Source organism: Dermacentor albipictus, chromosome 3 (assembly GCF_038994185.2).
Source record: "Dermacentor albipictus isolate Rhodes 1998 colony chromosome 3, USDA_Dalb.pri_finalv2, whole genome shotgun sequence".
NCBI classification, from domain to species: Eukaryota; Metazoa; Arthropoda; class Arachnida; order Ixodida; family Ixodidae; genus Dermacentor; species Dermacentor albipictus.
The window spans coordinates 161,905,843-161,923,320 of NC_091823.1; the positions used below are offsets into that span (position 1 = coordinate 161,905,843).

General features: G+C 48.2%; 1 protein-coding gene across 1 annotated transcript in view; it reads left to right on the top strand.

Annotated features, from left to right (window-relative positions):
• The window catches only part of LOC135905197 (uncharacterized), a 285,140-nt gene that overhangs the window by 246,169 nt on the left and 21,493 nt on the right, over positions 1–17,478 (top strand). The window contains exons 20-22 of the mRNA XM_065436218.1: positions 2,802–2,938; positions 4,558–4,725; positions 17,240–17,299. Of these exons, the coding sequence (XP_065292290.1) occupies positions 2,802–2,938; positions 4,558–4,725; positions 17,240–17,299 (365 nt within the window). The remainder of the gene's footprint in view (positions 1–2,801; positions 2,939–4,557; positions 4,726–17,239; positions 17,300–17,478) is intronic.

Here is a 17,478-nt window from a genome sequence, read left to right on the forward strand (position 1 = left end):
CATTTAATTATTGCAAGGGCCTAGGTGCCGGTAATGTCATTGGTATGCTCTTATGTTAAACATTTTAGTTAAATAACATTCAGTTGATAGTCAGCGCCGTGTAGTGGCCCCTATACTTTTACACAATCTGGGTCGACACGCGCTGTTGCAACCAAACCACATAACACGCGAGTAGTGTTGTTTGCCAGTCCCATCTATGGTAGCAAATTAGTGTGGCTGAAATCAATAAGAACTCTGGCTGAAATAATCGACTGCGACTATACGAGTATGCATGCAGGCGAAACGCGTCATGTGTGAGGCGCGGTGTCGCAGTCGGCATCCTCTCTCACGCTTCGACAATGTTGATCGTTTATTGGCGTCTCCTTTGTAACGGGGCGTGGACCAATAGTAACCTAGCCTGCTTGGTTTCGTCAGGTTTTACTGCATCACCCGCAATGTAGCCTTTTGACTGGCTATCGCACCTCCATCTTAAGTTTTGTAGTCAAAACCCTCTGTCACTATACTGCACCATTACCTACGCTTGCAAGGACTCCGCTTTTGTCAGCTTCCTATTGGATAGTGCACCTTCTAATGGTGTCCGCATGTCCAGTGGAACATGCTGCCTGACTCGAGGTGGTGTCAAAGGTGCTCAATGACGAGCCGCACATGTAAAGCAGCACATAACCAGTGGCACAAAACAAGTGGCGCTCGTTTTAGACCGCACTGCCTTCCACATCAGCCCAAAATTTTGAGACTGCATTATCTTCGACAGCGGCCCTCATCTGGATTGCTGATAGTTAGATAACCAAAAATAAATCTGGTCTGAGAATGCCTAGAATGCCATTGGCGTTAAGATCAAGAGTGTGGGATCGAATGGAATGATTTCATGTGACCTATAGTTTGATATTTGCATTTTGTATCAGCTTCTACTGCTTCATGTCTTTATGTTGTAGTGACGGTGAAGAACGCAGCAGCGAAAACTGTCAATCATGAAAGTAATCGGTTATTCGGCTACCCTGCACCCAGAAAAAAAGAAGCAACTGCACAACGAAAGCGGCGAACACCGTCGGCAATCGTCGCAAATTTGATATGCGGGTCATGTGCGTCAGCGTTTGCGCCTGACTCGTCGAAAGTTCCAGAATAATCGCTGGTTGCCACGTGCCTTCCAGGAAAAACTAGCAATTATTGTGGCGCACGGAATCTGACTACACAACGTTCGGTGAGAAGATACACAGCACAAAGAGTCAGAGTTAACATCCGATTAAATTCCACATGACGCAGGCGCGTCTCGCACTGAGCGATAACGAAGTTGTTATCGAGTGAAATTCAGTCCCGAGAAAAGGATCAATAATACACGTGTCAGTATCTTCAATTAGATGAAAACGGTGTTTCGACTAAAATGAGCTTTGCTATCCTATTTATTAGTGCTTTCTGAATCAAATGCTATCGCTCCAACGATCGACAGCAAGAAACAGATAATAAAATGGAAAGCGCTCAAAATTCTTTCCCTGCTTAGCCTAATAATAAATGAAGGCCTCGTTTATAGAACTGTGCAGCTGTCGCTGTGTCCACAAATGACTGTAATGGTACCTGGTTGGAGCCTTGTCTTGATTTTCAATTGGAAATCCTTGCTTGAACAATATTGTAACATGATTTAAACTAATGAGCTTAGGAATTTGTTCAAACAGTTAGCTGATTTAAATCGCACTTATTTAGCATACTTTGTGTAAAGATGACCACCCTTCTTGGCCCCTGAAATTATTTCTCATATCGACATTGTCTATTTTGCAAGACCGTACTATTTTTGGCTGCGTCAAATTACCGTAACTTCTGTTATTCGGTGTATCTGGTGTCGAAAATTCAAGCTGTTTGCTTGTTGGAACAGAGCTACGGGCATAAATATCAAAATGTCACTGTGAAAATCAATGTTCGTTTTAAGAAACCGTGATATTTGTGTTAACCAATTTCCGTGCATTTGGATGCTGCACACAGTTTCTCATTAGGCAAATCAGTGCAGTGGAAGCCCCCTAGGTGGACGAAAGTTCACGAACAAGAAAATTCACTTTCACAGAACTTGTGGCAACGATGCTACAAATGAAACCCACTGTGAGTTTTACAGGAAGCAAGCTTCGCTGTTGAAGAAAAATTTTTCCTGCTGCAGGGAGCAAACCCGGTTTCAACGCCTTTGCTGGGTAGTCGCTGTACCATCCGGGCAAACCAGAAAGCTAGCCGATCGCGGCACTTTGCATATTTGTTCTAAAATTAGTCTGGATGGTAATTTTTGCTTTCATAAACTTTCTTCCGCTTTGCGGGGTTCCGAGAACTGCTTCGCCATATTCATTGTCCCCAAATCGCTTATTCCCTCTTGCGTGGCAATCGGCTAGCCTCCTGGGGAGGGGTTGTTTAAAAGTCAACCTAGTGGACATGGTCATTTCGGCTGCTGTTGATTGGCTAGGCGAGAGAGAAAAAGTGTTCACAGCTAGTTTAATTCCTTCTCGGTTATTCAAGGCTAGACAGTCAGCGGCTGCTGAAGTGGGCACTGCAACTTCCCCGCAAGTTACGTCGACACTTGCAGAATACCACCGTTAGATAGACTAATTGGTAGAGCGACTGCTCGGAAAGGCATTGTTCCCGGGTGCGATATCCCCAGACCACGACGAATTTTCCTTGAACTGCGAAGTTTTCTTTCTGCGAAACAGGTATGGTTTTCCTTTGAAGTTTCGTTCTACACGTTCGGTGAACGTTAATTTTCCCTTTGTGTTTTGATAACGTGTCATCAGCAAAATCGCAGCTTCGTGCGAAAACTTTTCAACCTCCCGCAGAACGCCTTCTGGACAGCCCTGGGTTTCTGCCTCTGGATGTTCCTTGTCCTGGGCACGGTGTCCCACTTTCTCTCGAAGTACTTCCTGCGCATGGTCAACTGGACATATGATGGCTCGGAGGTAGAGTCGTACACCAGGTGAGCAAAGCTTTCGGTAAACGCTCAGAGAAACGAACATTTTTCCAATGGATCCAATAGTTGTGTTTCGTGTTAAGGTACGAAACTATACTATCAAATATTACTTGAAATACTCTATATTGCGACATAAAAAAGTCAATACGACAAGTGGAAGTGATCCGCCAGAGAAATAACCCCATCCGTGGCCCCAAGGCATATCAGTCCCATCGTTCGCTTGAAGTGCCACTTTAAGCCAACTCGCCTATGAGCTCCTCACGCCAATGGAAGTAGAGATATTGTTGCTTAAGTCAAACAAATTTCGCAACTGTTTATGTAGAAAGCCCGTAACTGTCGAATATTCATATTTACGTTGAACGTATTACGCTTCGAACATAAGATTTTTTTGGCTTACATGCCAAGCGCTCGTAAAGTTTTTTTTTTTTTTTTGCGATCGGAACTGCTCGAAGCAAAGATCACGAACGGGCACAATATCGCAACGATTCTGCTCCTGGACTATTTCTTCCCGCACACCGTAGTTGTCGGAGTGGAGTTCCGACCACGTTTTTACAAGGATTGGCCAGTCGTAAACGGGGCATATAAGAAAGGAATAGGATTGAGCCCACTGAATCTTTACCTTAGACTGATACAGGTTCATGCGTATCGATAATTTTGACTAATAAAAATAAATGACGATGAGCGAAAACGTGAGCCACTTGCCTTAACAGCTGTTACCGTTGGCTTTATTATTTCATACAAGATGCGTTTGGTGACAACGCCGAGTGAAGGTGGCGAAGGCATCGCGCGGCATGCGCAAGAACCATGGGTCTCCACGGCGCATTGGATCATGCTTGAAAGTTGGGAGTTATTTCGTACGTGTTAGGGATGTGAACGCCATTGTCAGAAGTGTATGATGATATTGATGATAATAAACATACTGCGATCGGTTTCATGCATGTGAGTCGGAAGTTAAGCCCACCACGCATAATGTATCATTATTAATACGTGAAGTTTGGTACCTCAAAGTGCTGATTAAAGTGCCAGAAGCTTAACGAAAAACCCGCAGAAGTATTTCTGGCGCGCTGAAGCGATGGTTAGGCTTAAACGAACGACAAAACACTTTTCCTAGCTAATGTAAGCCAACTGACATTTTGTTGTTCTTTGCGTGAAGGTACTCTCTATAACCGCACATAATGGTTAACTCCTTCGATTTCTTCGATGTGGAAGGATGTTTGGACTTTGTGGGGATAAATAACACTGCTACTGTAGATCCATGCGATGTCATTACAATTCATCAGTTTCCTTAGCTACGTTATGCGCCTTAGTGGAGTGTTAAGTGTGATGTGCCTTATTATTATTATTATTATTATTATTATTATTATTATTATTATTATTATTATTATTATTATTATTATTATTATTATTGCTGTTGTTATTGTGCGTGCCAAGCCTGAACGTTTAGCGGAGACACAGGGGCAAGAAGACACGAAATAAAGCGCTGGTTGCTTGCTAGTGCTAGCGGTTGTGCTCGTGCCTTCTTCTTTCTCGGTCTCCGTTAAACGTTCGCGCTTCACAAAAGTATGATGCCGCACCAACTAGCTCAATCAGCTAAGCTACTGCCGCTAAACCTGCGTGCACTGCAGCAGCAGCAGCAGTGGCAGCAGCTCGAGCAAGAGCGGCGGCTCCTCGCCCAAAACGGGCGCCGAGAAGCCGGAAGGGGCGCCACCCGACCACCCTGATGCAGCCGAAGCTAAAGGCGAGGACGCCGAATCTCAGAAGGAAGGCCCCAACGACGATCTCAAAGACACACAGTGAGTCCCCTTGCGTGCACACGGTATCTTTTTTTAATACGCGTAGATGGAATGCAAATGCAACGGCCGGCGGTGCGCAGCGTTCACCAATATATATAAACTGAAAAGTCAGCTTAGCTCGGCTGCGTGCACTCTTTCAGGAGGTGGAGAGTAGCTAAAACTCGATCCACAAAAGCAAGCAATGTTACGGAGTTTCGGCAGAGCCGCCAAGGCTAGTTTGAAAGCGTGGTTCGATGATTGTCTGTGGAATATTACACCGTCATTAGTGCGACCTTTCTTCAACGCTGTCCTTTTATTTAAAGAATTCTTATCGTTACTTGTGTGGACATAAGTTCCCACTTAAATATGTTATTACTGCTCAAGAAGTACTTCTGCGCTGTTTCGTGCAAGGAATTAGGCGCGCGGGACACCTGGCTCACTCTCTCGGTGTGCGACCGCTCAAGCTGCTTAACTGCATTGGCAGCGAAATTATAAAGAAGTTGACTTCTCCAAAAACAATTGCTAATAATTGATATTTGATTTCTATATCAAATAGGCTGTTGTGAAATACTTTCCACGAATTTCAGCTACGTGATAAGAAAGCTTAAGACCCATTGGGGATAGAAGTTGTGTAAACAGAGATAATGACACTGATACACATTAGTGGACGCTTGGTCACATCAGTTCGTCCGCCATTGATATAACGAAGGTTGCCCGGAAGTACAGTTCAAAACCACGTACCTGAAATGTGACGACGATGTCTCCTGATGGGTCTTCTTCATGTATATAAAATTCTAATCAATAAATACGCTGACTGGACGCCCGCCGAGAGAAAATCAGGCGTCTCGCGAACCTCATGTCCTGCACTGCTGGCGCAGTGTGTTTGGTGCAAAGGTTGAAGTGCTCACTCTTAGAGACACACACTCTTCTCACAGTCGCGAGCACAAGTGAGTGACTGTTGGTGATATGAAGGGGACGTGAGCTATCCAGGACGATGGCTAGTAAATTGTGCAGCATGACCTTTTTGAGCGTTACAGAGTTGACGGGAGTAGGAGCACGAGTAAATGCATTTCTAGGCAACTAGGTGTGAGTACTAACATGAATAAGCGCCTGTGAAAGGGAGCGGCCAGGAAGGAAAGTAGCGAGAAAAGTGAGGAAAAAAAGGTGAGAGGAAAGAGGGCCACTTGGTGGATATTTTTTATGGAATGTGAATTACAATTTTGGGTTCATTTTGCTGGCTATGAATTCGCGTGCTCTGTGGTGGGTACACACACACACGTACACACACATACTGTATTATATATATATATATATATATATATATATATCTATATATATGATATGATGATGATATACGACTCTGATGACGCTATGTACATATGAGGACGATGAGATGCCTGTTCGCGCCTGTTCGACAGTGCAGTAGGGTCCAAGAAAACGACTGTGAAATTTGTCACGTGAACTGGGGAAACCTACAGGTGCCCAGAGTAATACTTCGTTGCCAGGGCAGAAAATCACACTGCGGTGAATGGACTCGTAGATGTGCTTGCGAGCATATTGGGAGATGTCGGTGGTAATGCGGGTGAGGTAGCAGCAGTGGGCCAGGCAGGAAACAAGTTGTTCTCTACAAGGCACTACCGATGAGATAGAAGCCCAGAAGAAAGATGCATCAAGAGCAAAAGTTGGTGAGCGGTCATAGACAAGGAAGAATGGGGACTAGCTGGTGGTACGTTGAGGTGCAGTATCGTAGGCAATAGTCACCAATGGTGGGATTGCATCCCATTGCGTGTGGTCCGGGCTGATATACACTGAGGTTATGTCGAAGATTGCACTATGAAAGCGCTTGGTCAAGTCAAGCGATTGTTCGGTGGACGGTACCTGGAAGTTGTCTTATGAAAGTGCTGGTAGTTCGTGTTTGAAAAGAATGGAAGAGAGGAAGTCGTTCCCGCGGTCGGTGAGGAGAACCTGTGGTGCTCCTTGGCTAAAAAAGGTACTTCGCAGGAAAAATGTGCGCAACTTCAAAAGCTGTACCAGAATGAAGGGAAGCTGTCTCAGCATATCGAGTGAGATGATCAGCAGCTGTCACAATCGAGCTATTATGTTGGCGGTCAGAGGGAGAATTCCGTATACGTCTATTCTGAAGGCTTAAAGGAAGAGGCACGAGAAGGAACGGCTGCAGGGGCCCAGCGGTAGCAGACGTGGGGAGTTTGAGGCCTTCACAAGGCATGCAAGAGGCGATATACTTTGGCGACGGCGGAGGAGCGGCCAGAGCAAGAGAACCGGCTTCGGATCCTGTCGTAAGTCCTGTGATCTTCAAGATGACCTACCGTTGTATCGTCGTGAAAAGCTTGCAGAGCATCACCTTGCAGAGAACGGGGAATGTGGGGACCCATTTGTTTCCATAAGGGTGATAAATCTAGCGGCAGAGGGCCCCGTTGTACAACTTGTAGTGGTCAAGTTGTGGACGAAGATGAAAGTTTGGGGACGAGGAAGAACTGCAGTGGCGGCCATGAATAGTCCGAGACTATAGGTCATGGCAGTCAGCCCCTGACCAATCAGGTGTTGCTATTTGTAAAGGAGATGAAGATGGCTCGCGAGACGGGCGTTTTGGGGAGGCGTGGGTGGACGATGCGAAATCGGAAGCGGGATATGGGAGATAGCGTTGGCTTCATGCTGCTTCTTTTTAGAACAGTACATTATGCCGAAGTCGTGCTTCTGTAAGCGAAGCACCGAAAGTCCAAGACGGCCCGACAATTTCTTTAGAAAAGAGAGCCAGCACAACGCGTGATGGTCTGCAACGATCGTGAATCGGCGGCCGTGTATATACGGGCGGAATTTTCGCACAGCCAAAACAACAGTGAGTAATTATATAATTTTTCTCTGCGTTCCACTGGCATAGGCAATGGCTCGCTCTCGAGAGGTATGGTCACGTTGCACTAGAACAGCGCGTATGCCATGACCACTAGCGTCGCTGTGGACGATGGTAGGTACAGCCGTGTCACAATGGCATAGCACCGGCTCGGACGTGAGGGCTCGCTTTAGAGCTTGAAAGCTTTTTCGCAGTCCTCTGTCAAAACAGAGAGTACGGCAGCTCCAAGAAGTTGGTGGAGCGGAGATGCAGGCGTTTCGAAGTTGCGTATAAATCTGCGGAAGTAAGAGGCGAGGCCGGTAAAACGTAAATAGTCTTTTTGCGTTCTGGCTCGGGAAAGTTGAGGACCGCAGTAATCTTCCATAGGGCCAGCCGTATCCCTTGTTTACCAACTAAGTGTCCCAGAACCTTGACGGTTATGCTCACGAAGTGGCATTTTTTTTACGTTGAGCTGCAGTCCAGCCTTGGCAAGACAGGTAAAACTTCATCAAGATGCTCGAGATGTGAGGATCTTAAAGGAAAGACAACTATACCGTCAAGAGAGCACAGGCAGGCCTTCCATTGAGACCACGTACGACACTGTCTATAATGCGCTCGAATGTGGCAGTCATGTTGCAGAGTCCGAAAGGCAACAGGTTCAATTCGTAGAGCCCGTTCGGGGGGGGGGGGGGGGGGGCAAAAGCTGTTTTCTCCTTGGCGAACTCGTACATTGGTATTTGCCAGTAGCCACATTGAAGATCAAGACTTGAGAAGTACTCAGCACCCTGCAACGAGTCCAATGCGTCAACAATTCATGACAGGGGATAGATGTGTTTGCATGTTATTTTGTTGAGGACGCTGTAGCCGATGCAAACGCTTACTGATCCCTTTTTTTCTGTACAGGAAACACTGCAGTAGACCAGGGAGCAGAGGAGGGGCGTCTTATATTCCGCGCGAGGTTGTTGCACAGAACAGAAATTTTTTCGGAAACTTTGCGCTCCGTAAGCGAGACTCTATGTGGACGGCGGTGAATGAAGCGGAAGTCATCGGTGTGAATGCGATGAGGGGCGATATGCGTCTTACCGAGGACGGGTGCATGGACGCCAAACACCATGGTTTTTCAACCAATGCAGTCGAGCTCGAGTCGGAGTAAGGGAACAGTCTGGGCTCATGGAACTTGTCAGAAGAGAGAAAGAAGAGTCGAGATGAGGCAAAGTTGACTCCATCGATGCAACAATCAGAGGAACGAGCACAACGCGTTGAAAATAACAGCGCATGTAATAGTTGATGCTTGCGGCAACAATTGGGGATCGCGAGTAGCATTCAATGCAGTAACCACTGTGAACCCATCAGTGAACGGAAGGAGGCTGAGAGCGATTACAATTTTTCTAGATGAAATGCGTCCATGAGGGTGAATGAACACGTCGCCGTGCACAATTTCGGCGGTAAGAACGGCGTTGCTTTATTCTCTAGACGGCCAAGAAAACATATAAGCTGCGGCTGATGCGAAAGGGTTATGCGCATCATCTGTAGAATGGCATTGCTGACTGATGTCGGTCAGGGAAAGGAGGCGCTGGCCACAACTGATAAACACGGAGACGGTCGACAACAAGTCCTAACCCCAAAAAAGTTGGTTGGTACACTCACACGGCACCGCAAATACTATGTGATAAAGGATACCATCGATAGAGGCACTTACTCTACATTGCGCGAGCGGTTGAATTCTAGCATCTTTTGCTCCACGCAAAGGAGCGCCACCGTATGGCGGGGTCCCTTTTTCTCATAGTCCCGAACATAAATGAGCGGGAATGATAGGAATGGCGGCACCAGCGTCAATAAAAGCGGGCACAAATGTGAATAAGGGCTTCGAGACGAACGCCTTCCGTGCACAGGCACTAATAATAGATTCGACGGGCGCTCTGGATGAATTATAGGCTGTCCGAAGGATGCACTTTCCCCTTATAGTTATAACTGCAACGTGGAGTTTTCGGAGTGGGGGTCAGGGGCCTGTGAGGTGAGCCGAAGTGGCACACTCAGCGACGGCGTGGGGAAGGTGAGCGGCACCTAGATAAATAGTAGGTGGGAGGCATATCGGCTGCATACGGGGGAGACGGTGAATGGTGGAAAGAAGGCGATGTTTTCATGCGCTCATAAGGCTTAGGTACATGGGTATTGGAGCGTTCTTGAGTAGTCTAACCACGCCTCTAGTCCTGTTCATGCCGTCGGCAGAACCGGGAAATGTGCCCTCGATACCCGCAGTAACAACAAAAAGGACGGGTAGGACGCCAATCAGGGTGGGAAGGTTGAGCCCGAACCTACGCCGATATTCAAGCGACGGGTTTTTGTGCAGATGGTGTGGTCATAGGCGTAGTCGTGAGTGGAGACATCGGGGCGATATCGGCATATGTAGTTATAGTGGGCGCACCGGCGGCGTCTAAACACATGGCGCTGATAGTAGACGCGAGATTTTTAATGAGTGCGCGCAAGCTGGTCGCAAAAGGGGAGGTGATGGTGCCAGAAGCACAGGAAGGGCATTCCGCATGGAGTTCCTCACGTATTATCGTACGGATCATAGTGCGCAGTACCGTAGCCTCAGGGAGACTGACCGTCATGCGTATCTGTGTAAACGTGAAGGCATTGCAGTTCCTCAAAGCGCTGGCACATGATTATGACATCTGGTACGGTTGTAGGATTCTGTATAACTAGGGCGTTGAAGCCAATAGTTTTGATTTCCTTGATGATCTGAAGGATGTCGGCATATGATGTGGGCTTCGAGCATATTGGAGTTCACACGCCTGCACAGGGCGAGGACATCTTCAATGTATGTCGTGTACCATTCTCCGGAATACTGAACACGCTGGTGGACCTTCTATTTCGCGATTTCAATGCGAATAGCCGTAACGCCAACGACAGCACCAAAGTTCTGCCTGAAAGTGGTGCGGTCTGAAAAGTCGCACTCCTGGTTCAATAACCGCTTTTTAACGACACCATAGAGGTAGAAAGGAACATTGCGATGTTTATTAGACTTCCCCTATTGCAGTCGCTGACTCGATTGTAGTTCTGGAGCCAATCTTCGACGTCTTCAGCACCTGAATCAGCGAATACTTGGAGGTCACGCTGGCAGCTGTTGATTGTCTTGCGCATAGGCGGTTAGTTGTACAGGGTTGGCTTTGACTGGACATTGCAGCACACGGTGGAATGGTGCGACGGCCCGAGCGCACCTCCAGCAAAATCGATGAGAGGACTTCGGGAACGCGCAGCATCCTCTAGGACTTCTCAGGAAGCTCTTTATTCTCGAAGATTCTGCGCCACCACGACAAAGAAGTAGCGGATCTGGTGATGATATGTAGACATATGATGATGATATGTACAAATCAGGAAGATGAGTTAAGATTATTGCGTGCACAATATATACATAATGTTGCGAATCAGCATGCGTCGTTGACACGTGTTTATATTTATATTCATCGGCCACGCCTCTTCTTAATCGGCAGTGGCCGCGGCGACGTCACAAGATAAAGGCTATAAAAGCGACACTAACCTGTAAAGCGTTCGTCCTTTGCCAAGCGCTTGTCGAGTTACTTCACTTAATCTTTATTGAAACAGGATTATTATATATTGTGACGTAGCAGTTGTCACTACGTTTATTCCGACTCGAAGATATGGCGAAGCGATCACGCCCACAGCACGGATCACACTCGAGAGCCAGCCCCACAAGCGATGATGAAGAAGAACCCCATATGAGCCCCACATGATGATGATCATGTACAGATGACAAAGAATAGCTTATATCTCGCTACACTAATGTCCCCTCGCGCGAGAGCGGCCATCCTGGCCGCAATTCAAAGGGGCGGCGAACGCCTCGTGAAAGGCTTCATACGGGACACGTGGACAACCTCAGCAGCGCGGCAGCGGCGGTCGCTGGGAACAATAACTGGTACCACGCTATAGTTAACCGGAGAAGTCTGCTCCAAGACTTTGTAGGGGCCGATGAACCGAAGTTGAAACTTGTCACACAAGCCAGGAGTACGAACTGGTGTCCGGAGTAGCACTTCGTCGCCAGGGCGGAAGCACACGACGCGATGAGAGGCGTCGTAATGCTGCTTGCGGTCCTGTTGCTGTGCTTCGGTGTTGATGCGGGCGAGCTGGCGACAACGCAGAATGCGGGACACATATTCTTCACAGGAGGATGGACATTGATTGACAGTTGGCGCGAAGAAAGTGACGTCAAGACAGGAACTGGGCGAACGACCATAGACAAGGTAAAATGGCGAGTAACCGGTCGTGCGTTGAACGGCGGTATTATACGCAAAAGTCACGAATGGCAAAATTGCGTCCCAGTTTCTGTGATTCGGTTCGATGTACATGGCTAGCATGTCTGACAGCGTGCGATGAAATCGCTCTGTGAGCCCGTTAGTTTGCGGATGGTAACTGGAGGTAGCCTTGTGGGTGGTTCCAGAGGCTCTGAGTACTTCGTCTACTAGTTGCGAGAGGAATGCTTTTCCACGGTCGCTCAGGAGGACGCGAGGAGCACCGTGGCGCAGTATTAGGGATTGAAGTATGAATGCAGCAACTTCAGAGGCTGAGGCAGAGCTCACACAAGTTGTTTCGGCGTAGCGTGTCAAGTGATCAACGGCTGTCACAATCCATCGTTTACCGGTGGGAGTCACAGGAAGAGGACCATACAGGTCAATGCCAACGATATCAAATGGTTGCGACGGACAAGGAACCGGTTGCAGTTGTCCGCTGGGAGCTGATGTAGGGAGCTTTCGACGCTGACAGAGGGCGCAGGAAGCGACATACTTCGCTACACTGGCGAACAATCCAGGCCAGTAGAAGCGACCTTTGATGCAGTCATAGGTTTTCTGGAAACCAAGGTGACCAGCAGTCATGTCGTCGTGAGAAGCCTGCAGGACATGAGCACGTAGAGAGCGTGGCAGGACAGGAACCCAGCGCTGACCGTCAGGGTGATAGACATGACGGTACAGGACGCGGTTGTCAATCTTAAATTGCGTCAGTTGTCGACGAAGGCGGGCGTTAGGTGGGCGCGAAGCTCCTTGAAGGTGGTCTATGATGCGCCGACAGTAAGAGTCCGCCAATTGATGAGATTGGAAGAATCCGTTGTCGTGTTTAGGCATCTCGTCTACAGTGGCCAACAAGAAAGCATGTGAAGAGGGGTCATGCGAAAGCTTGTCACGGATGGTAGTTGGAGGTCCATTGCATGGTGTCGTAGGAAGCGGACAGCGAGAAAGCGCGTCTGCATCCTGGTGTTTTTTTCCGCACTTGTAGGTAATAGTAAAGTCGTATTCTTGTAGACGAAGGATCCACCGACCAAGCCGTCCAGACAAGTTTTTCAGCGTCGAAAGCCAGCACAATGCATGATGGTCTGTAACGATGGTGAAATGGCGGCCGTGAAGATAAGGTCGAAACTTCTGTACAGACCAAACGATAGCTAGGCATTCCTGCTCCGTCATGGTGTAATTCCTTTCGGCGTTTGTCAAAACGCGACTTGCGTATGCGACGACCCTCTCCCCTAAAGTGTCGTCTCGCTGTAGGAGAATGCCACCAATGCCATGACCACTAGCATCCGTATGCAGGAGGGTAGGAGCAGCTTCATCAAAATGGCGTAGTACTGGTTCCGATGTGAGAGCGCGCTTCAGATGGGCGAACGAAGATTCACATTCGGGAGACCACACAAAGGGAACATTAGAACCCAGTAATTTGTGCAGAGGTGACGCTATTGAGGCGAAGCCTCGTATGAATCGGCGAAAATAGGAGGCGAGGCCTAGGAAACTGCGCAAATCTTTGGTCTTTTCGGGACGAGGGAAGTGCCGAACTGCCGAAACCTTGTCAGGGTCAGGACGAATGCCATCTTTGCTCACAATGTGACCGAGTACCTTAATCGTCTTGCTCGCAAAATGGCATTTCTTGGTGTTTAGCTGAAGTCCAGCGTTGGCAAGGCATGTGAGAACTTCATCCAGACGTTGCAGGTGCTGAGAGAAAGTTGACGAGAAAACAACAATATCATCCAGATAGCACAGGCAAGTCTTCCACTTCAGGCCACGAAGAACGGTGTCAATCATGCGCTCGAACGTTGCGGGTGCATTGCAGAGGCCGAATGGCATGACATTAAACTCGTAGAGCCCATTTGGTGTTGAAAACGCTGTTTTCTCTTTATCGTCCTCATGCATAGGTATCTGCCAGTAGCCGGAACGTAGATCGATGCTGGAGAAGTACTCGGCGCCTTGCAGGGAATCCAAGGCATCGTCTATTCGCGGCATAGGGTATACATCCTTGCGTGTGATCTTGTTAAGTGCTCGGTAGTCGACACAAAATCGAACAGAGCCGTCTTTCTTCCGAACCAAAACAACGGGGGAAGACCAAGGGCTAGCAGAAGGGCGTATTATATTCCGTTGGAGCATGTCGGTGACGTTCTCGTCAATGACTTGCCTCTCGGCTAGCGATACGCGATATGGTCTACGGCGCACGATGGATGAACCATCTGTCTCGATCCGATGCGTCGTAATCGAAGTCTTTCCCAACGAAGCTGAATGCACGTCAAACGAAGCTTCATGTTTCTGGAGCAAAGCAAGCAATTGTTGTGACTGCGAAGGTGTCAGGTCGGAACTGATGTCAGCTGCAAGAGCTGAAGGAGATGCGATCCATCCGGTACAAGGAACTTCAGAGGAAGCTGGTTTAAATGAAACAACAGATATAGATACCGATTCGGTGGCGGAAGCCAATGTAGTGCCTTTAGCGATGAGAATTTTTTCGGATGTCGGGTTTGTAGCGTAGAGAAGTGCAGAGCCATGATCAAACCTAACCAGCCCTGATGCAAAGGTAATCCCTCTTGCGAGACAGCGTGCAGATGGTAATACGAGCACGTCGCCGCAGTCAATCACATCAGACGTGATAGTCACAATGCTTTGATGGCGAGGAGGTAGTGCGGTATCTTCTGCAGCAAGAAAGTGAAGTCGTGCGTCATCTGCATGAAGTGAATATGTCGTGTCGGTCATGTGGAGAACGCGTTGCCCACAGCAGATGGATGCGGAGGCCGTAGAAAGAAAATCCCATCCCAATATGAGCTGCTGGGCACACGAACTTAGCACTGCAAATTGTACGTAATGCAGAAGTCCATCGATAGAAATACGAGCTGTGCACATGGCGATAGGTCGAATGGCAGCCCCTTGAGCAGCGAGTAGCGTAGGTCCATCATAGGGGGTCGTAACTTTCCGAAGTCGCGAACACAATTCCCAGTGAATGACTGAAACACTAGCACCAGTGTCTATTAAAGCTTCTACTTGTACACCTTCTATTACAACCAATATCACATTGCACGGACGCGATGGAGGAATTTCTGTCCTGTCGTTCGATGCAGCTTTTCCTCCAAGAGCTGCATACGTTAGTTTTCCGGACGACGATCGGCGAATTGAGAAGCAGGTCTCAGTGGGGACGTAGAGCGGCGAAGGGGGGACGGCGAGCGGCGTCTCGCAGGACGGTAAGCCGTCTCAGATGCTACAGTAGGCGATGGGGAGCGTCCGCGCGGTGGACCATAAGGATGGCGTTGGTCATGGAAGCTCCCTACACGTTGAAAAGTAGCTCCGGGCGAAAAGTGATCCCGTTCGTATACGTCATATCCGTGACGCTCGTCTTGCTGGCGCTTGCGGCAAAAACGTGCTATGTGGCCACGATAGCCGCAGTAGTAGCAGATGGGACGAGGAGGACGCCACTGCGGATAGCTGGTTGGGGTAAGTGCGCTGGTAGTCATGGACGCGATGGGGGCCGGTGTTGGTTTTGGTGGCATCGGTGGAACGATGACTGGAGTAGCTGCGGTCACTTGTGCGTACGTGGATGGGGCCCTAGGGGTGAGAGGGTCCGTGTACGCTGCACCAGCCATGGACGCCAATTCCTCCTTGATAACGTCTCGCAGATTGGTATCGGAGGCATGACAAGGCATAGGCCCTGCGGCTAAGCCAAGATACTGGAGCTCTTCGCGTATTATTGCGCGTATCATTGCTCGTAAAGCAGGGTCGTCGGCAGAAGTGTTCGCAGTGGTGTCTGGCTGCAACCGTACTGATTCGAGTTCGTCAAGGCGCTGGCAAGTAGCGACGATATCAGCAACGGTAGCGGGGTTCTGGATGGGTAAAGTATTGAAAGCAATAGCTCCGATGCCTTTGAGGGTGTGGCGAACTCTGTCTGATTCGGTCATAGCCGGGTTCACACGGCGACAAAGAGCAAGCACATCCTCGATGTACGACGTATAAGATTCACCGGTTTGTTGCTTGCGAGTGTCGAGCGTCTTTTTGGCGAGGGCGGAACGAACAGCCGGTGTGCCGAAGATTTGGCGGAGCTGCTGTTTAAAAGCGCCCCAGTTCGTGAAATCAACCTCATGGTTGAAAAACCAAGTCTTCGCTACTCCGGTCAGATAAAAGGCGACGTGACGTAGCTTGGACGCATCGTCCCAACGGTTAGCCGAACTCACTCGGTCGTAGTCGTCCAGCCAATCCTCGACGTCTTCCCCGCGAAGTCCAGCAAACAGATGGGGATCACGCTGGTGTCCACTGACAACCCAATACGGGGAGGCTGGGGTAGCCGAGGCCGAGATGGTGGAAGTAGAAGTGCCTGTGGGCTCGTCCTGCGACATGGTGGCGGACAGCTGGCACAATCGGCGACCCGATCGAAGCTCCAGGAGGTTGAGCGGGGAGTCAGAGGACGGAGGACCGAAACGCACACTCCACCACTTGTGACGTAGCAGTTGTCACTACGTTTATTCCGACTCGAAGATATGGCGAAGCGATCACGCCCACAGCACGGATCACACTCGAGAGCCAGCCCCACAAGCGATGATGAAGAAGAACCCCATATGAGCCCCACATGATGATGATCATGTACAGATGACAAAGAATAGCTTATATCTCGCTACAATATATATATATATATATATATATATATATATATCTTATGGTAAAGAAGTCCGACACGGTTGTAGACGACACGAAGGACGCGGACAAGAAGACAGCGTAGGCGTTCCTGGTTTTGACTGGCACAGCGTAGGCTTAGCCAGTCAAAACCAGGAACAGCGTCTAGCCCGAGCCCTACTTCAGTAGCGCTAGCGATCCGGCTGCGGAGGTCGGCACCGCGCACTTCTTCTTCCTTACAATATATATATATATATATATATATATATATATATATATATATATATATATATATATATAAATATATATATATATATATATATATATATATATATATATATATATATATATATATATATATATATATATATATATATATATATATATATATCTTGTCCAATAAAGATCCAATAGGGAAGTAGCACTCTGTCCCTGTCTTCTCGCACTTTTTCATTAACTTTTTCCGCTACTTTCGACCCTGACATCGCGCCAACTAACCCAGCAAAGGGTGTTACTGGTATTAGTGGAATTCATTATGAGCTTCAGAGAGTGCCGGTGCTTGTAAGTGCACATTAGTGGAAGTGCGGCTGAGCCCAAATGCCAAAATAATATTGGTGAGTCAGTGAGAGTGAATGACTACTGATTGTGACTAGCTTTGGTTTCGAGCTCGTCAGGCTCTTTATGCAAGGCAAGTGAGCATTCCATGAATTTCTGCTTCAACCTATTATTTTCTCGAAGTCGCTTGACTTCTTGCATGTGTTGTGCGCAGGACATCAGCTATGTTGGGTCCGAAGAGCGCGATGAAGGATGCGAAGCCCCTGCCAAGATGGTGAGTTGAACAAGGCACCTGGTTTATCAACATTGCTATGTTGCGTGTTTCACTAATCACTCGCAGAAAGAGTGAACGCCTGAAGTTTCTTTTATCTTACCGCTTCTAATTGCATTTGCCAAAGTGTGTGCAATGTAGTGAATACAGAAACTGTGGTGTGACATCTTTGATCAAGTTCT